Source organism: Lepeophtheirus salmonis, chromosome 5 (genome assembly GCF_016086655.4).
Source record: "Lepeophtheirus salmonis chromosome 5, UVic_Lsal_1.4, whole genome shotgun sequence".
Lineage (NCBI taxonomy): Eukaryota > Metazoa > Arthropoda > Copepoda > Siphonostomatoida > Caligidae > Lepeophtheirus > Lepeophtheirus salmonis.
Window position 1 is genome coordinate 14,098,241 of NC_052135.2, and position 25,350 is coordinate 14,123,590.

Consider the following 25,350-nt stretch of genomic DNA (forward strand, 5'->3'; position numbering starts at 1 on the left):
GATCCTCCTTGTTCTTTAATAAGTCTAATCCTGAGCCATACGGAGGATACTATTAGCTCTTTTTAGCCATGTTAGGATAGAGGATTATGTATGAAGATAATCTAACAGATGTTTTTCAAACCTTTTCCACTCTTTTTTATTTATCTTCTCTTCGGCTAGAAGTTTCGAGCTACTCATATATAAAACATTTTTATTCGGGTGAATCCCTCAGTTAAGTTCCAAGACTCCTACAGTCAATAAAATACGTTCGTGCCTTTCAATTTCATCATTCCGTGTCTTTATTATTAATGCATGTGTGACGTGTTGTCATTCAAACAAAAAACGGAAGAAAAAAATAACTTGTAGATTTTAATTAATTGAGTAGAGCTCTTTTGTCTTCACATAACTTTTGTATATTTTATTTGTTGAATTGAATGATAACGCGTCTTCAAAGAATACACTTATTCAAAATGACCACAGAATTAGTACTATTTATGGTTGTGATTGGGTCTGTTATATTCATTGTGCTTTTGTCTGGAACTGGAGCTCTTCTTGAAAGCACATCCCGAAACAGAGGAAGAACTACTCTTCATGAAGAAAATTCTGCAAATACGAATTAAACGAAATACATCATAACGTTCGGAAGAGGTTTTTTATATTAGCTAATCCAGTACATAAAATAATAATGAAAAAGTCGAAAATACCTGTTCTTGTAAAAAAAGACTCAATTAGTAAGAAAAATGAGAAATCGATTTCTAGGAAAGCAGAGTCATCACAAAAAGAACATTCTAAATCCAATGATAAATCCTCAAGGTTTAAAAATAGTGAGGCCACAGAAAATGTATATACTCCTGAAAGTACTGTTCCAACTAATGAACATTCACATGAAAATCCTTGCCTGGAGGACAATACCAAGGAGCCTAAATATAAAAAAAATACCGTTTCTACAAAGAAAAAAATTAAAAAGATAAGAAAAGGATCGCCCAAAAAGACAAAAGATGATAAAGAAGAAATTGTGTTTCAAAGAAAATCTTCTATTAAAACCGAAAATATTCCAAAAGTACTTCATAATGACGCTGATCTCAATGCTAAGATTAGTGACATTTATTCAGGAAAAAATGACGTAAATCAAGTCACTGAGATTAAGGGAGAAAAGTGTGAATCCTTACCCATAATAGAATCTAACTTGAAGACTGAAATTTATAAGATAAAAGTGGAGTCACAAACAAATCAAAGTAATTTAATCGACTCCAATGTTTTATCAGCTAAAAAAGGAAACTTTAAGACCTTGAGTGAAAAGAATGGCGAAGAATCTTCAAAAATTAGCGTGCATTTACCAAAGAAAATACCGTCTAGAAAAAATTCTCTTAATACCTCTGATTTCGAAGGACATAATACTTTAGTATCAATCCATAAAAATGTACCCGAACCCTTTTCTGAAAAATCCCAAGCAATCAAAAAGATATGTTCGAGGAAAAACTCATTTATTTCCTTAAACGTAATTGAAAATGAGGAGACTCCATCAGTTAAACTCGGAGAAAAATCGGATCCTAAGACAATTGCATCAAATCTTCAATCCACTGTTAATACTACACACGAAAAGACGTTTGATTCAAATATTATTCATAATAGGACAACCAATGGATCAAACAATTTAAAAACTTCAATTAAATCAACTGAAAAAAGTGAGTCTGAACTACTCAAAAGCAATATTTTATCATCTACAACATCAGTTACTCCAATAGAAATGGAAGAAAAAATAATAAGGATAGGACTGAATGATAGAAAATTATCCCTTAAATCTGTTGGAACTGAATTACAAGAAAAACATGTTTTTCCAAATATAAAATCCTATTCTCGAAGAAATTCATCAATTACTTGTACTGATGATGCGACGACAATGACACTGGTTGATAAAGAAGCATTAGTGAATTCTGAGTTATTAAAAAAGGATCATTTAACACCAAAAAAATCTAAATCTAAAAGGAATTCCTCCATTATTCAACTCCATACCAAAAATGGAACAAGAAGGGGTTCAGTTGATAGAAAATCATCAAGTAAGCAAACAAAAAATAAAGATTTAGAATCAGTTAAAAACAATATTTTACCATATACAAGACCTTTATGTGAAATAAACTCCTCAATCAATCATATTAATACTAAACCAACTGTAGGACTTACCAATGGAAGAACATCAGTAAACTCAATTTATTCTGAAACATCTAAAAAGGATTCTTTGTCATCTATTAAGCCCTTGTCCAGAAGGAATTCTTCAATTATTCAAATCGATGCTGAACATGCTGATAGAAAAACGTCAGCTAACTTAATTGATTCTGAATCCTTGAAAGGGGATCTTTTGTTACCCCTTCATCGTAGAAATTCTTTAGTGATTGAAATAGATGCAGAAACAACAAGTGGATTGGTTAACGGAAAAAAATCATCTAAATCAGTTGATTCTAAACGAGAAACATTGTCGCCGAAAAAAATACATTCGCGTAGAAATTCATCTATTGATGAGGTTAGTAAAATTGTCGTTGATGCATCAGTTTCTAAAATTGATAATATACTTCAACTCTCATCTGTTTCTCAAAATAAAAAAATACCTTCTCGACGAAATTCTACAATTGAAATATTTCAAAAATTCATAGGCATAGATTCTCAATCTAAATCTGATAGAAATGAATACGTTTTGACCATTGATGACGTACCCAGAACTTCCATTCCAACGGAAGAAAATAAACCTGTTCATTTGGGTATTAATTTATCTGATACTGGGGAAAATCAAAGAAAATCTGATATTTTAGATTATAAATTCAAAGAACCATCTTCGTCATCCAAAGATGAAAAAGATCATACTAACTACAAGGAAATTAAGAAAGATGTCATTATAAGAAGTCAAAAAAGCGACTTGGAAACTGATGTACTTTCTGAAGTAAAACCTATATCTAGTAATAACTCTACTATAACTAATATAATCAATAATGAGCCTAAAAAAGTAGATGATGAAAAAACATCAATACAAATGGAAAACACAAATCGAGAGATACTTTCGACTCATTCCAACTTTTCTTCTTCACAGGGAAAGCTTTTAGAATGTGAAGATATTCCAACAAAAATATGCGTAACTTGCAAAAGTTCAACGCTTAGTGTGGATAACGAGGATTCATCATTTAATACAACCAAAACTACTGAGAACACTGATAGTCTTTCTCGTGAAAGTTCCATGAAAGTGTCACGAGAGACATCAAAATTGATGGAGGATAATCATCATAATAAGAAATTAAGCATAGCACGAAGAAAGTCATTAAAAATTATAGAATTATCTGATGGCAAAAGCTCTTCCAAAAAAAGATCCAAATCGTTTGATTCAATAGGCAGTGAAAGTACTGCTCATTTATCTGTACCACCTATAGAGTCATTATCGGAAGTAAATGTTCTCCCAAATGAGAGGAGTATATCCCTTATACCTGTCAATAAAGAACCTGAAAATAACGATTCAATAGAAACTGTGAGGTCCGAAGTCCAAAAGATGTTAAATCAAAAAGTAAGTAAAAATGATAAACTGGATTTGCTACAGTCCTTGCTCGCTTCTTTAGCAAACGAAGACGATTTTGAGTCCTCTGAAATCCCAAACTCTGATCTAGTTCAGCCATGTAGAATGGAAAATGTAAATCAAAGAACATATCCTCCAATTACAGAGGTTGGAGAAGAGCTTCCTAATTTAGAACAGACTGCATCAGAAAAATCAGACCATCAAATACAAAATGAGAGTCATAATGCAGATGGAACTGGGATGAAATCATTAGTCGTGGAAAGTAAATCTGATCAAGAAGAGGAAAGGATTGATAATTTACAGACTCAATATTCAATAATAGAGTCTTCTCAGGAATTAACTGATAAAACAGCAAATGTCAAAGAACTTGAAGTAATTGAAACAGATGAAACTTCAATAGTCGAGAGTATAGATAAAATAAAAACAAGTCGAAAAGAATCTGTCCTAAGTGTTGGACAACAATCATTTGAATCATTTTCAGAAAAAAAGGTGAGAGACGAAAGTAATGTCGATGAAGATGAATCATCTGGTGATTGTGATGATATACTCGACAGTAATGAGACTCCGTTGGTTCTAAATTTAGAAAAAATGGAATTATCCCCCAAGAAATATAGTCAATATGAAGCTGGATCAAATTCGTCGAATTCACTTGAGGGATCTGAAATTGAATCTTCAGAAGAAGAAGAATATGTATCAGAGTTTGGTTTAGTAACTGACGATGACACAGGAAGCAATGTTGAAAAAAATGTACAAACTGATAATGAAGTCAAAGAAAATGTATTCCAAGATGATGGTAGTGATAGGGAAGAATCGCTTGAGTCCGAATATGAGTTAGAATCATTTGATTCTGAAAATGAACGTGAGAAAGAGGAGGAACTGGAATCCGAATATGAGATTGAGGAAGAAGAAGAACTAGAATGCGAATATGTGCTTGAGGAAGAAGAAGATCTGGAATCCGAATATGAGCTTGAGGAAGAAGAAGAACTAGAATCCGAACATAAGTCTAAGGAGGAAGAAGAATTGAAATCCGAACATAAGTCTAAGGAAGAAGAAAAACTAGAATCCGAACATTACTCTAAGGAAGAAGACGAACTGGAATCCGAACATAAGTCTATGGACGAAGAAGAACTGGAATTGGAAAATAAGTTTGAGGAAGAAGAAGAACTGGAATCCGAACATAAGTTTGAGGAGGAAGAAGAACTTGAATCTGAACATAAGTCTGAGGAAGAAGAAGAACTGGAATTTAATCATGAGCCTGAGCAAGTTGTCCTTGATGAAGATAATAGAGGAGATGATCAAGCAGATAAAGTTAGTTTGATAATTGATGTAAAATCGCTGACACCGAAAGAAGATTCAATCTCAGAATTAGATGAATCATTGGAACATGATATCTCATCTAGTCTAGAAAAAGCACTTGAAAGCATAGAAACTTTAAAAGTACTTCAAAAAAGGCTATCCATTGATCTCGAGTCTATAAATGTAAAAAAGTCTCTCATCGATGCAGAAACAGTCAAAACTGAGATACTTGAGAATGATGGAAATTTAATTAATGTTAATTATGGTATAAATGTTTCAGAATTAGAACAATGTTCAAAAAGCTCACCAATAGTTGATCAAGGTTCAAGAGCAGTTGAAGGTGGAATAACTCAAGATTTGGTTGTTGTAGATAAAGAAGTTATTCTTGTAAAAGATAAAGAATTATTTGTAGAAAAAAATTCTGATTCATTAGAAAATATTATGGAAAATAAAGGAATACACCTAAGTGACTCGAAAACTTTCATAGAAGAGGACAAACATAAATTAGAGATTCAATTATTTTCGAATAACGGGAATAGTGATAAAATAAATGAGACAACAGAAGATCTAATCATACATACTTCCGCAAAAGAAGACGAAACAAAGAAAGCCCTAGATAAAATTCTTCATCTTATGGAAAAATTAGCTCGAAGATCTTCTCTACTATCTGAAGAAAATAGAAGGAAAAATGTTAATACACCACTTAAAGAGGATATTCAAGATAATAGACGTTGTTCCTCAAGCATGTCAATGCATGAAGAGTCCCAAGTTTTACAAGTCATAAAAACAATTGATAGAGAAATACATTCAAGCTCTAGGAAACAGTCTATCATTTCGAATACATCATCTAAAAGTAATATAATTGAGATAATTGGTGACGTTGAAGAAGTTATCCAAGAAAAAGGCGAATACGAGGAGCGATTGTCACTAAGGTCTTCCTTATCACCTGACCATCAATTATCAGATGGAAAAAATGTTTCACCAATTTCTGATACCATGGAAATAGATTGTCAAGTTTCAAAAGAAGACGCATTTTTAAATGAGAAAGAAAAAACATCATTGAAAGCCTCCAGATCATCTTCTCTGGAGATTGAAGATAAAAAAATACGACCAGAATGTACAGAAGATGTCAAAAAGGATTTAAATATAGATCCTCAGAGAGATTTTGCAAAGGAGGTTGAGGTAGCTCTTGAAAATATAATTGAAATGAAATCAACCATGACTAAAATGATGGCTCTACTAGAGAAAACATCGCTTGATCAGAGAAAACCGTATAATGACACAGATTCTGTTCGATCATTGATTTCACAAATTTCTTTGTACTCCGATATGGTTCAAGACATAATGCCTGTAATTCAAGAGAAGGATACGGAGGACCCCTTATGTCTTTTAGATCGATCTTCCGGTAGAAGGGCTTCAACAATTTCTTTGATTGAAGAAAAATCATCTTCGACTCTTCCTTCACCTCCGTCTTTTACAGCTTTTTATGACGAATCTCCAAATATAATGGAGGAAGTAAACGTATCATCAATTCAGGTTCAGAAACATAAGTCTTATGATAAACTGAATGAAAAGGAGGACACTAATATAAAGGCTGAGGTCTCTTCTAAGATAGATGAAAAGATGAAATTTTTTGACAATTTATCTAAAATTCCATTAATTCGTGGAGGAGATACAGAAAAAATGAATAATCTAGATTCTCTGATGGTAAAAAAATCAACTATACTGGAAGGTGTATCTGAGGATTCATTACTTCCAGTTAGCAAACAGAGACAAGTTTTTGAGAGAGAAGCAATGAAAGCAATGTTTGAAGAAGTGTCCATACAAAAACAGGTCCCTGGGAAGGTAAGTGATTCAGAGTTTGCCCCATGGGTTCTTCCAAAGAATTATGGTCTCAGTGAGAGTTTGACTCATAACCCATTCATTTATAATGATCCTATTCACAAGCGTATAACTAAATCTGCTGAAGATCTGAGTAAATGTGGTCTTTGCCATGAAGAGAAAATTGTAAATCACCTTGGTATCTCATGTAGTCTTTGTAAAAAGGAACAAGGTCTTCAAAGTCATTCAGGAAACGTCATCAATAGTGTGAGTATGCAAAACATTGCCCAATCTCCCATTTTTATCATTAAAGTACAAGATGCTGAGAGTCAAACGTTTGAAGATGAATTCGACAATGGTAACATCCTATATGACAATTACTCTAAATTATCTGATAAACTACGGAAATCCTCACTCATCTCAAGAGGTACAAATGAAACTATTGAAAAAGAAAAGTCATCAAGTATCAAAGGAGATCAATCACCTATGAATATGGAATCAAAAGACATGGAAGAGTCTTCTCCCAATATATTTGAAGGCAGAAGGTATGATTCTTTAAAAGATTCAAATGCTTTCCCTTGTGAAGATTTAAGTGAGTATGATATGGGGGAAGAAGAATTCATTAGGAGTAATTCAAGTGTCCTGATCTCATCACCTCATGACACAGCACTGCCTGTTGAAACGATTGAAAAGGCAATATCACCATTTTCTCCACATGATTTTGAAGAATCCATCTACAATAATATGAATGCAGTCAGAAGACGCTCAGAATCAAATTTAAAAACTAAACTTTTTAAACTGTCAGTATCCATGGATGATCTCGACCAAACTGACTCTCTAACCATTTCATTTTCGGGAAGTAATATAAATATTTCGTCTAGCTCCCAACTTTTGGCTAAATCAAATATTGATATTAGTAGTGGTGAGTTTGGAACTCATTTAACCTTACGACCTAATTTAAAGAGGTCATTGAGTAATACTTCATCTCGCCTGAAGGATGAAATAGAGATACCGGAGAGTATTCATAGAAATGAGGATGTAAGAACTGTGATTGAAGAGGAACTTCTTGAGATGAAAACAGAGACAGATTATGACGAGGAAGAAGAAGATTCTGGAGCTGAGACAGTTATTGAAACAAAACGTCCACCATCCTCTAATGAATATTTGAAGGACAGATTTGAGTTTGATCTTCCACCCTCAAAGCTATATTACTTTGATGATGACCCTTTAAATTCCCCGCCCAAAGAGTTAAAGGTAGAAGACCCGTATTCTCTGGAAGAATCTTATATATTCGGTACAAAACCCGAACGCAAGAGCCCTTCCCCTATTCAATCCCACTCATCAGAGGAAATAATGATTGATCAACAGAGTCCATCCGAAATGGATGATGATATGATGGAAGATAAAAGGGCAGATCACGAGGGAGCAAGTAATGAAACTTTGAGCTCTCTTTTAGACAGTGTTAGGGTCAACGAAAATAAATTTGAGATCAATGATAGGGATTTTCAAAATTATGAAGATGACATTTCGCAAGAGTCTCGGGATGAGGATGAAACTTTTGATGATGACAGTTGTGTCGTAGAGGAAATGGCGATTGGAAAATACACTAGACTCAATAGGCGACCCATCGTTTCTCGACCTAGAAAGTTTCTTAGATTTTCTTCCCAGGTAGGCTAATAGAACCATGGGGCAAATGATCAATTTATTGGATTGGGTGTTGAAATATTGATTAAAATAATTTAATTTTATGTAGGTGGGTGGGCACAAGGAGTCTGACATTTCAAATAAAGAGAGTAAACTTTATAAAATCCTTTTTATTGGAAGCTCTTCTGCCGGTAAAACATCCATTATTCGGAGATATGTTAAGCACACGTTTACTCCTTCATATAGGTAGTCCATAGAATTTCAAATATAGTAAAGATGTAAACATCTCAATTTTCATTTTCAGAGCTACAATAGGTGCAGATTTTTTGTCAAAAGTAATTCATTGGGATGAGGCTGTTACGCTTCGTCTTCAACTTTGGGACATAGCTGGCCAGGACCGTTTTAGTCTTTTGTCACGGTCTTTCTACAAAGATGCTGTTGGAGCATTTATCGTATGTGATATATCTCGTCCAGATACTCTAGATGCATGTATACCTTGGAAGGAAGAACTTGATGCCAAGGTACAAACTTCTGAAGGAGGAAAACTCCCTTGTTTCCTTCTAGCTAATAAGGTAAAAGTGATTCAAGAGGTGAAAAGAATAAGTAAGTTTTCCAATACAGCTCTTCTTAATTCCTTCCAGTGTGATTTGGTAGAGGACTCTACGGCGCAAAGTAAGCTAACTAGTAAAGTCTGCCAAATGCATGGATTTCATGGTTAGGTCTAACATATGTTTAATTGTAATTATAGTTTTCTAATACTCTACTCTTAGGCTGGATGCAAACCTCAGCCAAAGAGGATATAAATATTACTCAAGCCATTGAAATGCTATTGAGACAAATTGTTAAACAAGATATTGATTCTACTCCATTTGCAACTGATCAAGAAAGTTTGGTCCTCGAGAATGAGGGACGAAAGAAAAAGCGATCTGGATGCTTGTGCTAGAACCATTATAATTGGTCCTATTACAACTTGATGTTATCACATTTGATATTATTTTTGTTCATATGTTACTTGTAAGAGAATTATATTTGCGGATACCTTAAAAATTAATATATTTACATCACTTTATATCATCTTGATTCATGTAGTTAGTTACAAAATAATCATCTTATCTAGTCTAAGGAAATTGTCTCAATATGATTAAATGAAGAAGCAGATTCCTCCTTACTTAAAAAACAAATGACCGTAACGAATGTTTTTGTCTGCAGTTCGGTTTAAAGGGATTTTTTTATACCGCCTTGGACCGATTTTCTCCCTTACCCTGATTGATGAGTTGTACAGCTATCCAACACATTTAACTTCATATGACGTTATTTTGCCAATGTTCACAATTTGAAAACACAAGTGACATTTTCAAAGAAACTGTTGCAAACCGTTTTTGTAAGATCGATCCTCACCGAATTTTTCTTTGAAACCGGTCCAGACCGAACTTCTTTAAAGGTTCGAATCAGTTCGGTTCACAAAAAAATAATATGGTCTCGAAGCGTTCTAAGACTTTCAGACCGAAACCCAGTTCTGACAAAAATCTATTTGAAACAAAACTGTACCTTCATACTCGTGTTTTACGGGTTTGCTTCAGTAACATACAAATTTACTATGTATTTTGTTGTCATCTGTTTATTTTTCTTCTTCTTTTGCCCTAATCAGTGTTTTGAACGTTGATTGGTCGAATTTGAATAATCTATTGTTAAGATGTAAACATTTAACAACATTAATTATTTAATAATAGTTGTATAGTTAGGAAGGATTGGTTTACAGCCAACTGATGTAAGGCCACTTTTCTTTGCCTTATATTTTAAATGATAGTTTTTAAAGACTATTAACATTCGTATTGTTTAATCAACAATATGGGCAATGGGCTATTAACGTATATTAACTCTTTCTGCTCAACATGCATGAAACACTAGATTAATTAATACACCTATATAATTGGAAAGTATAATGATTCCTACACACTCTTCCAATGAAATCATAAAGTCCCTAGTGAGTAGGTACAATTACAAAGGCGTCCGCAGAGGATGAGCTGTAGCCCCCTTCCCACCTAATTTAAGAATTTTAGCTATTTATTAGAAAATTTAATATTTGAAATTGAGTTTTTTGATTTTTTTTTTGCAAAAATTATATTTTGGGTGAACAGCAGTGGCTTTTTGAATTTTTTTTCCAAAAACTTTATTTTTTGAGCATAACTATGGTTTTTTTAATTTTAATTTTCTGTTAGTAGCTCTGTATTCTTTAAAAAATTAATTTTTTGTGAATAGCTATGAATTTCTGTAATTTTTAATTTTAATTTTTTTTTGTGATTAGCTGTGGATTTTGAAAATTTTTTCAAGAAAATCTAATATTTGAAATTTTTTTCCGAATTTTTTTAATTTTTCATCAAAAAACTATACCTCTCTCCCCCCTCGATATAATCCTCTGGACGCCTCTGGACTTTATCGGTCATTTGGAATCAATACATAACGTCACAAAATAAATCAAAATTGATAGACCTACATTCAATGACGCAAACTTATTTGCAAAATCACATTCATTCAAAGGCAATTGTCCATTTAACCTACTTTTACACTCTCATGCCCCCATATTAACCATTTGGGGGCACGCCATGTTATTATCCTTGCTCTAATAAATTTTATTTTTGAGGGTCAATTTTTTAAATTATTCATTGAATTGAATTGGGATGAGTGGCGCGCCTTTTACAATGATTTGAAAAAATTGGTTAGAGAAAGCCAGCCATTACTCACTTACACAAACACTCGCACTCAAGAGGAAAAAATCCCACTGAACATATCAAATATATATTCTTAGGCATATAACTACTCAATCCCAGTATTGCCAAGAGTTTCATTAGTTACGAAGGCTAACCAATGGCTGCTTTGAGATATATAACATCAGTTCTACTCCTAACTCTATCATTAGACCGAAGTGAGTCTCTTCGATGCTTTCAATGCTCCCAAGTGGGAAAATACAAGTGCCCTTCAAATTCTGATTCCCGTACGACATTTGAATCCATTGAGAATCAGTATATCGATGTAGGAAGTAGTTCAGAAATTGGTTGCTCACTTCAAATAGGCTATGATGAGGAAATTTATTATCAAGGTACAATGTCTCTCAAGGATTGTACAGAGAAAAAGAGTATTTATCTTACAAGGGTAGGTGCACTCAGAATTATTTGATCGACTAAATAAATTTTATATGATTTGCTAGGTAAAGAACTTTACTTGTTGTTTTGGGTGTGATGGTTGCAACTGGGATTTAAATACTGCATTCAGTAGTAAATGCTCAGGTAAGTTGTGAAATATATAGGATCTATGATAATAATGTCAGGCACGTCCGCAGTATTAAATCTATATAGTTTTTTTAAGAGGGTTGTGGCTTGGTTTTTGGAATTTTTTTAGGAAAAAATTAAAAAATCCATATCTTTTATGAACAATTTAAAATATTGATTTTTTTGGAAAACAATTTGATAAATCCGCATCTTTTTAGAAAAAGTTCAATATTTTGGGAAAAAAATTTCAAAAATCTACAGCTATAGACAAAAAATTATTTTTTTGGGATAAAAACACTCAAATATTAAATAAAAAAAAAAAAAATTAAATTTTTGCAGAAAATAAATCCGAATATTAAATTTTCTAGCAAAATAAATTTTTTATAACCCCTCCAGCCCACCCCCTGCAGACGCCTCTAATATAAAAATGTACTCTATTCCTTTTTTAGGAACACCTAAAACGGAGTCCAATAACAAGGATACCGACAAAAATAATATCAAGAAAAATACTGGTAATTTGTCGTCGACGACGTGCGAAGTGGATACTACAGGATTCGATTACAATCTAGCTAGTTTGATTCTCTTGATTTCAACAATTATTCTTTTACTCGTCGTTGTGGTTCTTTCGTGCATTTTATTTAATCGTACCTGTTGCTTAGAGTCTCGACCTGAGAGCCCAACCGACAACCTAGCTAGAAACAATATTGAACCTTCAAATTTGTCACATTATACAAGGAAACATGATTCCTATGAATGAGGGGGTGTGGTCCGTACTTGCTTACTATCATTTTGTAGTAAGCACTTCAGTACATATGAACTTTGTCAACACAAAAGCAATCTTGAACGATAAAGAAGAAAACGAGTAATTCGAAATTCCCAATTTATTGTTTTACTTACTAAATATGTAATTGTCTTTTTTTCGGTCACTTATGGGCATTATTATAATTTGTGGGATGAGTTAGGATATCTATACAAGGGCATCGACAGGGGCTGTAGCCTCCCAATATTAAGGATTTTTGGTTTTTTATTAGAAATTTATTTTGTCATTTGGACAAATTATGCATCAAAGCAAACAATTTAATATTTGAAGTTTTTTTCTAAAAAATTTAATTTTTTCTGAATAACTGTGGATTTTTTATTTCTTTTTCAAAATTTGACATTGAAAATTTTATTTTTGAATTTTTTTTCCAAAAAGTTTAATTTTTTAAAGTATCTATGGACTTTTGATTTTTTTTTTCAAAAAATTCATTATTTAAGTTTTGAAAAAATTAATTTTCAAATTTTTGCCCAAAAAATTTATTTTCTTGTGAGTAACTATGAATTTTTGATTTGTATTTTTTTTTTCAAAAAATTTCTAAATCCAATCCCCACACAAAATATAATCCTGCAAACGCCCTTGATTAACTTTAATCTGTAGCTTTCATTCGATATATGTGACTTTTTAGTTCCGATATGGTATGTCAAATATAATCTATTTTTTCTATAACCGATCGATAATGTTTACTATATTTAAGAGAAATTTGTGGGGGTTTCAAATGATTTATCAAAACAATTTATTAATATAAATGTGAGATACTTAGATTCAAAATAAAAATCCGTTATGCATGCCCACTTTTTAGAAAAATCATCCTGGCTTGCTTTTATGTTGATTGCCGTTTTTAAAAATATTTCATGGAACATAATTTTAAAAAAAACTTAATGAATATTTACGTTCATCTAAAAATAAGATAATATGTACATTAATAATTTTTCAAAGTCTTTTGTTTTGAGCAAAAAGTGGTCTTGCGTTTCCCAGACAACACACTCGATATTGTTTTTTTTTTAATAACACTCCGACTCTCATTAAATATTTATATATTGCTTGATAGTAACCAAGTGTTTTTCTTCTTTTTTCTTCTTATAGCTTATGTTTAATTTGATTCATTTGTTTATAATAAAAACCTCATCGAAGAAATTTAGAAATATGAGTCATTTCTTGACCATCAAAAAATAAATTGTGTATAAAATAATGATACAATTTATTCTCCAAAGATATTATCAAAGTTGACCCACTGATAGTCCAAGTTAGTTCCTTAGAGTTTATAAATCTGAACAAAATTATAAACCGTCATCTATCAGTATACATCTCACACAGGACCGAGTGCTTTTTTCCATGACAAATGGCCTTTTGAACTTAAGAAGCAAATAAACAACTGAGTCCAACAAAAACTTTTATCTATGGATAATGAGATGGGTCTAGGTGTTGATAATGACCTCCTAAATTTTTTTTCTGTCCCATCAAAAACTGTTACTCTCCATCCGGTCAAAGTCACAGTGTTCCTGAAGTACATATAAGAAAAATATCTTATTATAATTAAGGCATAAGAAAGGAAAAGCTTATTTATAATTTTTTGAGCTTGTTAGTAATTTCTTTGACTTTATTATGAATGCATGTAACTAATAGTAATGATATAAATCGTGTGTATTTTTTAGCCGGCCTGTTTATTTAGGAATTGGTAATCTGAAGAATAATTTTTAATTTCCTTAGCTGTTGTAACTATTATTTAACCCTGGAGGGTTGAACTTCCATTTTTACTACATTCAATTATATACAATGCCTGATTTAACATTCGTGTGTGCTCATAAAAGACGGAAAGTAACCTAGAGAATTTGTTGTGGAGTTATAATTGTAAGTCTTTGTTGGACTCAGAGTATAATTGGGGATCGACATCGGAGAGTAAATCTTCCAAATGTCCTTGTTTATTTACTTCTTTCCTCCCCTCCTTTGTTACAGCTAATTGTACCTGATCTAATGAAACGTCATGACAATTAAACTGCTCTCCTCAAAAACATTCTTCAAATTGTCAAGGTAACCATGTTGATTTTCAGTTTTTTTCCTTTTAGAACATTTCAAAAATTTTATTTTTGTAAAATGTTCTACATATCTGTAGAGCGTTTTATGATTGTACTAGCCCTGTGGATCTACTTAGTCTGTGTAATCCACCTTACAATTAGGTTTTACCAAAGAAATAAACCAATGCACGTATCACTTACATACAGTACCATCTGTAATACAAATAAATACCATTAATCCAAACAACTAATATAATATAATAGGTAGTATAAGTCAAATAACTTACTCACCATCTATCGCCTGACCCTCATTGCCAGTGATGTAAATCCCGTGAATTTTTTAGGTGGCCCGTGATTTTTGGAATTGGTAATCTGGTGAATAAGTCTTATTTTCATTCACAGTTGTCATTATTATTTAATTTCTGAGTAGTAAACATCCTTTCCTAAATAGAGTAAATTATATTCAACCCCTGATTGAATATTCGTGTGTATTCATAAAAGACTGAGTGTAACCCTGATGATTTGTTGCGGAGTTATAATTGTAAGACCTTGTTGGACTCAGAGTAGAATTGGGGTTCACATTGAAATAATTATAGTAACTGCCCTTCTTTATATCCTTTTTTCCCTTCTGCATTGTCACAGCTGATCTAATAAAATATCATGAGCATTATTCTTTCTCACCTCCTAAACATTTTCCAAATTGTAAGGGTTACCATGATGATTTTCAGTTTCTTCATCGTTCATTTGTTCAAAAATGAACAAAAAGCGTGAACACCGTTCTTTTTTTCGTTCAATCTCCAAGGCTGTGTATACGGTAACATTGTATATAATATATGTAATACTTGTTGACTTATTTATTAATATTTCCTTTTTGATAGACAAAATGTAGCAGAACACTAACCTTAGTAGACCCGTGCCTACTCTTTTAACACAAACCATCCCATTGGTCACAAGAATGGGATCATAAGCATCCCAAAGCCTCTTTTGTGAAACAATACTTGAAGAAGTCCTTCAGTCTTAGCCAGGGACAATATGCTCCTAATATGAAAGTCTATTAATCTTGAATGGTCAGAAATAAGGAGCTCTTCAGTGGAATGCTTCTGATTTATGGGCACTTCAAGCTTAACATCTGCCAACTTAGAAGAATTAACCAACAATTAATCAATCAAGCTGAACGTTTCATCCATTACAATACATCAACAAATTAATAATGATTACTTCCGTTGTCGAAGAAGCCATTTGTTTATGTATTTGAAGGTAAAATGGTGGGATACAAACTTTCTGATCAACGTAAAAGGATCAAGTCGAAGGTAATAATCAGTTCCTCAACGTCTTTAAAACATTCATTCAGATCCATCTCTTTTGAAACTTTGAAACAATACTTGAAGAAGTACTTCGGTGTTTGCAAGGGACAATATTCTCATAATATGAAATTCTAATTGTCTTCTTGTTAAATAAAACTTTAATTCCTCACAGTAAACACTCGAGTTCCCATGTCTGAAGACCAACATCAAAATCCCTTTTAAAATATTATATTACGAGATTCATAAAATTTGAAATCTAATAAAGCATCTCTAAATATGAAATATTTGCACTTTTTGAGCTCTTTGAACCCATTTTCTTACATCCTTTGATAGGTATACAGGGTGATGCCTCAAAAATTATAATCCCCTTCGAGACAGTTTAGCCTCAGTTTTTGTTCATGGCACCATTCGAAAGAACTGACAAAAAGCTACAATTTGATGTTTAATTTGTTTTTGTGGGATCAAAAATGTCCGAAAATGGCAGATGGGGTGCGATCTCCTCCGCCCACAAGTCGTCCTTCGACAAGAAGATCTTCACAGTGGACGCTTTTCTAAAAAGGAGAAATGCTCGCTTCTTGGATGAATCAAGAGCTCAGGCCAAGGGAACCGTCCGGACCAAATATCCAACTCAAGTCATGGTCCTCAGCGTCGTTGTGTCCGATGGCAGCAAAATGCTTCAAGACAACGACAAAGTCAACAGGGACGTCTACTACAAGGTCCTCAGGTACCATGTCTTACCTTGAAGAGCACGTTTCCCGTGTACAAATATGTGTTTACCCAAGACGGAGCCCTGGCACACGCGTCCAAGAAGGTGCAGCATTTCTGCAGGGAGAACATGGCTGCCTTCTGACCGGCAGACTTATGGTTTTTGTCCTTACCCGACGTGAACCCACTGGATTTCCCTGTTTGGTGTATTTTGGAGTGCAAAATAAACAAGACTTCTCACCCAAATATCAATGTCCTGAAGACTGTGATCACCAACGAAAGGAACAACCTATCACTGAACTTGATCAAGGCCAGCTGTGCTTCTGTTCGTCCCTGTATTTAAGACTTATTCAGCCGTATTCAGAATGGAGGTGTGTATATTTAATAAAAAGTGTAGAAAATGATTGAATTACCAAGTTTTGCTTCAAAAGCTTGCCATAAAAATAAATAGAAATAAAAACGCCTTTTTAAATTTTCTAATTTTTGAGTCCTCACCCTGTAAGTAAAGCAAATAAGATAGAAAAATAAAAGCTTATAAAAACAATACACTTTGTATTTGATCAAAATCATGATTATAGATGAAAATATGTAGGCCATGAGTTTGTTTGTTGTAAATAATGCGACGTTAGTTATGTTAAAAAAGAACCGAACGTTAACGTGGTCATCCTGATAATTTGAAAAATGTTTTGGAAGAGAGCAGCCTAGCTGTCTTAACATTATATTTGATTAGCTACGAGTGGAAGTAAATAATCAGTAATCCCACTCGATATCAAAAAATGATTTTTGGTAGGAATTACCCTGATGTCAATCCTTAATTCTACTCCAAGTACAACACAGAGTGGAGTTACCCCTTAAAACTCTCTAACAAATCCTCAGTAGTGACTCTTTTTCTTTCAAAGATTAGTATTGTGATCATGACAATGAAACTATTACATACATCTTTCGTATTTAAAAATGTGTTCCAATGTTCAAAGAGCAATTTCAAGTTATCACTAAGTATGCTTTACTTAAACCTATTAAGCTGAAAAACAATTGAGAACCCAAATACATAATATATGCCTCTTTGTTTTTTCTACTTTATTGTCATAGTGATCAATAAAAATATGTAGAAAAGTGTATTTTTGGAAAGTAAGTAAGTACTATTAGGGATAGTGAGAATCATAAAAATACATTTTACTTCAAATCGGTTGCACCACGTTCTGTCTCTGTTATCGGTCCTTGAAATATGTCCTAAACTCGTGAGCTCTTTCATAGTTTACAAGGCATCCTTTTCACTAATAATATAGTAAAGTATTTTAGTTTACCAATAGGCATACGCAAACTAAAAAATATATATTATCTGCAAGGTGGGGGTACAGTTTTCTAGCTTATTGTTTCAACTAGTTGTTTAAAAAAAATGAAAATATATAATAATAATATTCAAAATAATACATCATTGTATTATTTTCCTGCAAGACGACGTGCGTCACTCTCTACCTCATTGTTTACAGTCTGTATTTATGAATGTATGAAGAACAGTGACAGGGTCTACTGTAAACAGTGCTCACTGATGTATATCATAAATATAGTTTGATTAATATCTGATAAATAACGATGTAGTGGGATCAATGAAATATTGCTGGCGTGTGAATATAGCATCGAACGTCTATACGGGGTGGGCTGTATATATATTACTCCCTGATGTAAACTATATAAATATTTTGGATATAGGAAATGATAATGGAGTCGTATTAATGAAATATTGTAGGCGTGTGCACAAGAGCACTGTTTCTGTTTAGTTAATTTTTTTTTTAAATATTGGTCTCTAATGTATATTAATACAATTCCTGTGCATTTTCAGTTTATCTTAAGATTTGAATAAAATATGAACACCCTTATTAATATGATTTTTTATTAGTGGGTGCTCTAAAGACTCAAGTACTCATAAGACACACCAAAATAATTTTTTCTTTACAAACTCTAATTATTATTTTTTCATTCTTGAGAACAGAAAATATATGAATTTCATATAATTATTGAGTAGTTACGAGTGAGAGTATGAATGAGGATGACTTGAGGAGTTATTTTATATATTGTAAAGCAAGCTTTGCCTTTTAGCTGACCCTAATTACTCCGGGTAATGCCGGGTACTACCGCTACATAGAATATTACAATTTTAAATCTCAAAAAATTTTCAAAATGTAGATGTGCCTCCCACTTGATTGGAAAAAAAAGTTAGGAATTTATTTCCAAAAAAAGGCTACTTCCTAAAAATTGGAAAAGGCTTCTCTTAAAAAATGTTATTTTCAAAAAAGAAATAGACATTAAATGAAATATGGACACAATTAATTAATTGAAAAATATTTTGTCTTTAAAAAAAAAGGGCTCTGCATTTCATTTTATTAAAAATTTATAATATTTAAATGAAAATCCAAAATACATAAAATGGCCTCATGTATTAATTCCTTTCAAAATCCCAATCCAGATCTAGATTTAGCCCCCACATAATCCTTCTTGCATGATCCCTACAATAGGTAAGGTCAGTCCTAATAAAAAGATTAGGTGATTGAAATTTTGATTGTTTAATGGCGAAAAATTGTCTTTATAAATTAAATTTAGGAAGTATTAAAGTTACTACTAATGTGTTTACAAATTAATTTTTCGGATTATTATTTCTCTTACAGACAAGACACATTCTAAATTAAAAAACATCTTTATTTTAGAAAGAAAAATTGGAGAGATTTGAACATTCTAGTAAATTCAAAGGTTTTTGAAGTGAACAAAATTTCTTTATTGACTAAGAGTATCCAAGCTTAATAGAAATACAAGTTTTTAACATAACAAGTGTTTGATTGATGTTTGACTTCCACCACACTTTTAATATTGACGTCATAGACTATGAGTTGTTGTGTGTTTTCTCAAACCCTGTTTTTCTTACCCAGCAGTTGGTAAGATGTATTAAATTGAAAATTCTAGCAAAAGGGGCGTCATAGACTATGAGTGGTTGCATGTTTTGTCAAAATCTGCCTACCTTACCTAGCAGTCGGTACGATACATCAAATTGAAAATTCTAGCAAGCCTGATTACATTATCGTCTAACCAATTTTTTCTATTAACCTTGAGAATATCTATATTAAAATTGAATAAAAACTTTCCAAAGTCTGGTTTCATTAATTAATTTACTGATAATTCCAAAATTTAAAAACTATAAGTTTATGTCATTTGTATCGTGTTCATGAAAAAAATTTAATTATATAAATAGCTGAATAAATAAAACTTTCATAATTATTTATTTATATATTACTTCATGAGTTTTTACTTACAAAACCGACTAGATAATAAAGTCAAAAAATTACTAACAAGTTCAAAAAAACAATAAAATAAGTTTTTCTTTTCTTATGCCTTAATTTCAATAAATTTTTTCTTTTTTTTAATTTGACTTCAGTTTGAAGTACTTCCGGAACGCTGGAACTTTGACCGGATTAAGGGTAACAATTTTTGATGGTACATAATTTTTTTTAGGAGGTCATTACCAACACCTAAACACATTTCATGATCCATGATAATTTTGAATTTGGTCAACTTAAAAAAATAGCAAACACCCCAATTGCTAAATTATCTTCGACCATGCAAAGATGTATCTCTAATTCTACAGAAAAAGCTTCAAACTATACCTTTCTGAACCCATAAATACGTTGAGTAAGCTACTTGTAATAAGAATGATTTATCATTGATTTAAAAATGTTACCTTGCTCATTTTTCGTCTTTTGAGTAGAAAAAAAAAGTAGGGAGTATTATTAATTATATCTAATTAGTCATTATGCATTCATTACCTTATTTGATATACTTATTGAATAAAGATTATGACAATTTAATAATAGAACAACGACGGTTATCATTGTTACTTTTCGTAAAATATGATATAATTTTCAAAACTAGCCTTCCCAAAAAGTTTGTATTTATTGAGAATGTCAACACTTTGTCTTCATGAAATGATTTGATTTATAGTTTATTTTATTAGGAATTGCCTATTTTTTGTGCTCCCGTGATACCCCCCAATAAATATGTACTTCAACTATGGACATTCGACATAACCAACCAGTTGCAAAATATGACAAAAATAAATAAATATTTGCAACAATTTCCTATTTACATTACTACTGGTTTAAAAAAAATATATATTAAGTGGTTTCTCGAGCGTATTGGAAGAATAAGACAATCAACAAAGAACCCTTTTTCCGACAAAACACCTTATTCTTTAGAAGACATTAATACTTGGGTTGGCTGATTTATTTCAAGTTTTTCGTAATAGTAAAAATAGATAAAAGACAAAATTTATTATGAATTTTTTTAAATTGATAATAATTTGGCATCAGTGATAGCTTATAAAGACAGATTTTTTAAAACAAGGAAGCCCAAATCAGCTAAAAAGTTGACTTTACTGGATTTGTTGCCATGTCGTCGGAACATTTGTTTTCATCTTCCCACATTACTTATTCTTCATGTTTTTAGTTTCACAGATCAAATATGAACGAATCAACGAGGAAAAAGTGAGCAAAAGGAACGGAAACTTTTCAGGAAACAAACGAATAAACGGAAAAGGGGTGCACGGGTTACTGGCTTGAAAATATATATCAAATACCTGTGAATCAATGGCTAAGATATCAAATAATTGAATTGAATTAAACTTAATTTTCTTCAGTTTAATTTGTCGTACTTGACTTAAGACTATGGATTTTAATAGGGCATGAACAAACTGAAAATAACATATTATTCACAAGTAATTCCTAAGTAATTAATCGACGTAGCTCAATGAACAACAATCTTGGGATAAATTATTCTCAGATCGCGTCCTCGTCGTTCATATAGAACAGAGGTAGGGTATTCTTTTTAAATTTTGCCGCAAAATAACATATAGGAAAGTTAATTTACCACAAACTAGCACAGGGGCGTCTGCAGGGTTATATTTAGAGGGGAGGGGGGCTTGGTTTTTGGATTTTTTTTTTAAATAATAAAAAAATATTTTTTAGAAAACATAACTATTGACAAAAATTTAAATTTTTCGGAAACAAATTTCAAAAATTTATAGTCATTCACAGAAAATTATTTTTTTTCATAAAAAAATTAATATTTTGGAGTAATTTACACCTGTGCCCCGACCACTGATAGAGAAGGAAATATACTTTATGTATATGAACTTTTAAGACGATTCTTATGTCAGACGGAGTAAATGTAATATGTTTACTTATTCTTAATCATTGCAGGTCCATCTGACCAATTAAAGAAACATTAAAAAATCAAAATATAGAGGAATAATCAATAGTGTATTTTTTTTAAAATAAGGGTTAGCTGAATTAAGCCATTAATCACATTAAGATTTGAATAAAATATGACCTGTTAGTATGCTATAAAACAAACGAAAATCAACATGATAATTCTGACAATTTGAATAATGTTATGTTATGGTTTAGATGTATTGACATTTCATTAAACTAACTGCAAGCTGCCTTGAGAGGGAGAAAATAAACACAAATATCACTAAGTATCTAGCAAAGATATAAACAAGAAACATCCTTGCATGTGAATAGCTATCTATTTTTGAAATGTTTCTCCAAAAAGTTTAATATTAAAAATGTTTTTCAAAAAATTCAGACTTTTCAGAACAGGTCTGGATTAAATTTTTTTTTAATATCTATGAATATTTGAAATTTTTCTCTGAAAAATTTAATACTGAAAATTAAATTTTTGAAATTTTTTGAGAATAGCTATTGGTTTTCATAATTTTAACCAAAAAATTTAATTTTTCAATTTTTTTCTAATATTTGAGATTTAATTTTTCAATTTTTTTTTATATTTGGAATTTAATTTTCCAATTTTTTTTAACATTTGAAATTTAATTTAATTTTTCACATTTAAATATAAAAATTAATTGTAAATAGCTATCTACTTTTGAAATTTTTCTTCAAAAAATTGAATATTTGAAATTTTTTCTAAAAATTTAATTTTAGTATTGTTTTTCACAAAATTTTATATTTTTAATTTAATTTTAGAAACATTTTTCCAAAAAGTTCAGGCCTGGATTTTTTAATTTTTTTTTCATATATATGAATTTTTGAAATTTTTCTCCGAATAATTTAATATTGAAAATTAAATTTTTTGAGAATACCTATTGGTTTTTGAAATTTTTTGAAAAAAAAAAAATTTTTCAGAATACATATTGGTTTTTGAAATTTTAACCAAAAAATTTAATTTTTCAATTTTTTTTTTTAGAAAATTTAATTTTTCAATTTTTTTTTTCAGAAAATTTAATTTTTCAATTTTTTCCCTACAAAATTGTAATTTTTTGATTTAAATTTTTTTCTAAAACCTAATATCGCCCCAATAATATAATCCTGCGGGGCTATCCTGCGGTAATCATCAATACTACTCCGAGACCAACAAGGACTTACATGTATAAGTCTTCAAGATATCTTCAGTGTTACTCTCTCTATCTCTCATCCATGATCACAATTTATACATTATTATCTCTTTGAAGAATCTAAGATTAATTATGACAGCTTTGTCAAATACAAAATCCTTTTTAGGCTGCAACGAAAAAAAAAATGTCTTGTACGCTTAAAAGGTCATAATTTATAAAATTCTATTCACATCCTTAACATAAAGTCTTGCTCCTACATTCTTTTTGCTCCCTATCAAAGGCCCATCCAGTGATGCTTATCGGAAGCATTTATTAGACCCTCCTGTTTGTTTGTTTTTTTAGTTGGCTAACTCTGGAGTGTCTTTTATTTTCCTAAGCTGCTATCATTTTTATTTAATTATTGAAGAGTGAACTTCCTTTTCTGCTTCATTCAATTATAGATATATAAAACAGTATTGAACATTTGCATGCGCTCATAATAGAAGGAAAGTATTCTTTATAGCGGAGTTATGAGGGTAAGCCCTTGTTAGACTCAGAGTAGAATTGAGGGTCAAAGTCGGAGTAATTCTTACCTATCTTCTTATTTATTTCCTTGTCCCTCTTTCCTTCTTCACAATTGCTTGTAGCTGATCTATTGAAATGTCATGACAGCTTAGCTCCTCTCCTCAAAAACACTCCTCAAATAGGGTATGAGAAAATTAAAAAAATAAATTTCTTCCGGTAGGTGGTGTGACAGTCCGTAACGTGTTGTTTTAAGCAGTTCTTTTAAAAAATGGTCAAGGGTGTCCTAAGGAGATGGGCTAGAGAGGCTATAGCCCTCCCCCAAATTGAGGAATTTTTACTTTCTAGAAGACAATTTAATATTTGATTTTTTTATTAAAATTTAATTTTCTTTGAATAACTATGGATTTTTGAAATTTAAAAATAATTTTTTTTTTTAATTTAAATTTGAAACTTTTTGGGAATAGTTGTAGATTTTTGGATATTTTCTTCGCTAAAAATATAACTTTTTTCTTGAATCACTGTAGATTTTGAATTTTTTTTTTCCAAAAAAAAATAATTTTTTAGAATAAGTATGTATTTTTGAAATTTTTTTTTCTTAAAATTTAATATTTTTATTTGTTTGTGAGCAACTGTAGATTTAAAAAAAAATTTAGATTAAAATTCATTTTTGAAATTTTTTCCAAAACATTTAATATTTGAAATTTAATTTTTTCCAAAACATTTAATACTTGAAATTTAATTTTTTCCAAAACATTTAATATTTGAAATTTAATTTTTTCTTTTTTTCTTCGAAAAAATTTCAATTTTTGGATTTTGTTCAAAAAATTCCAAAAACCAAGCCCCCTTCCCCAAAAATATTACCCTGCAGACCCCCCTGAGTATAATTTTCACAGCATCCTCTATGTGAGTAATATATATATTTATTTTAAAACAGGGAGTTGTATCATTTTTTTCCACTAGTAGGCGCTACTCCCTATCGTTTTGTTTACAAACTAGTAGAATTAAACCACGGTTTCTTTTTTTTAACATCCGCAAAATACAACCGATGAGCATCACTTTGCCCATCCCCACCTTGAAACACCTTGTTTTCTCTGGAGCATTGATCTTTTAGTTGTTTGATATCCAAAATATCTAATAAATTTTGTTGTGGTTCAAACATAGGAGAAAATGTATGTAAAAGCAGGACACATAAATCGTAATTTGTGCAATAAATCATCATTTGAAATAGCAATTCTTTACATTATTACACTTCTTTGTCGATGTTCGCATCTATTTATGGACGTATAAATGTAAGAACTTCCTTTATTATTATATATATATATACCACTTCTCTGCAGGAGACAAAGAAAAAATATATGTGTTGCTAATTAAGTTAACCATAACGAGGAGATGGGTATATATAATATATATATATAAATAAATTCATTCTAGATTGAAAATAATGAAATAATTAAATATATCTATTAATAATTATTATATTATAATAAAATTCGTAAAGTCAGTTACAAACCCCTCCTCCTCCTAAATCACTCAAGAAGAAAGAGAGGTTAGAGAGAGATTGAAATATTATTTTACTATTTAAGTGAATAACTTTTTATCCCATAAGAAACATAGTGGAGAAAATAACTCCAAGGTATGATACTAAGTTAATAAAACGTCAATCGTAATCGTAATTGTATTAAGTAGTGATGTTTATCCGTTTATTAATGGTGAGTCATCTATAGAAACCACAAGCACCCCGCCAATAACAAAACCGTGATTACGGTGCTGTTATATGTGAATATACATAGGCTTGTGACTACCAATTGGGCTATGGGGGTGTTAAAGCTCCGTGAATTAAATTTTGCTGTAAAAAAAGATAGCATTTTGGGCCAAAAAAGGAAAGTATGCTTTGATAATTTTGGAATTTTTGTCACAATTTCAAATAATTCGTTGTGTTTTCATCTTTTTATTTGTTTTACAAAATATGGCAAAAAGTTGATAATGGCTTATCAAAAACTAAAGCCACCTAAAAAATAAAAGTTATCAAAAGTCCTAGTCACGGTCCAG

At 31.2% G+C, this 25,350-nt stretch overlaps 2 protein-coding genes across 3 annotated transcripts; both read left to right on the forward strand.

Annotated features, from left to right (window-relative positions):
- The first annotated feature begins 664 nt into the window (after window positions 1–664).
- Window positions 665–9,362, forward strand: LOC121117217 (uncharacterized). Of its 2 annotated transcripts, none has more exons than XM_040711571.2 (5): window positions 665–8,317; window positions 8,403–8,539; window positions 8,598–8,865; window positions 8,935–9,007; window positions 9,064–9,362. In XM_040711571.2, the coding sequence occupies exons 1-5, from the start codon at window positions 665–667 to the stop codon at window positions 9,234–9,236; spliced, it is 8,304 nt and encodes a 2,767-aa protein (XP_040567505.1). In that variant the 3' UTR covers window positions 9,237–9,362. The 2 variants fall into 2 exon arrangements, with proteins under 2 accessions (XP_040567505.1, XP_040567506.1); XM_040711572.2 differs by having other exon boundaries at window positions 665–6,673.
- A 1,693-nt stretch (window positions 9,363–11,055) lies between these two features.
- Window positions 11,056–13,513, forward strand: LOC121117937 (uncharacterized). The gene is made up of 3 exons (XM_040712467.2): window positions 11,056–11,443; window positions 11,499–11,577; window positions 12,009–13,513. Exons 1-3 carry the CDS (start codon window positions 11,159–11,161, stop codon window positions 12,314–12,316), a joined length of 672 nt encoding a protein of 223 aa, XP_040568401.1. The 5' UTR covers window positions 11,056–11,158; the 3' UTR covers window positions 12,317–13,513.
- The last annotated feature ends 11,837 nt before the right edge of the window (window positions 13,514–25,350 follow it).

Coding starts and splice junctions, on each gene's coding strand:
- LOC121117217 (XM_040711571.2), top strand. CDS start 665: ATGAAAAAGTCGAAAATACCTGTTCTTGTAAAAAAAGACTCAATTAGT. Junction 8,540..8,597: donor ACGTTTACTCCTTCATATAG/GTAGTCCATAGA, acceptor TTTCATTTTCAG/AGCTACAATAGGTGCAGATT. Junction 8,866..8,934: donor GTTTCCTTCTAGCTAATAAG/GTAAAAGTGATT, acceptor AATTCCTTCCAG/TGTGATTTGGTAGAGGACTC.
- LOC121117937 (XM_040712467.2), top strand. CDS start 11,159: ATGGCTGCTTTGAGATATATAACATCAGTTCTACTCCTAACTCTATCA. Junction 11,444..11,498: donor AGAGTATTTATCTTACAAGG/GTAGGTGCACTC, acceptor ATGATTTGCTAG/GTAAAGAACTTTACTTGTTG. Junction 11,578..12,008: donor ATTCAGTAGTAAATGCTCAG/GTAAGTTGTGAA, acceptor TTCCTTTTTTAG/GAACACCTAAAACGGAGTCC.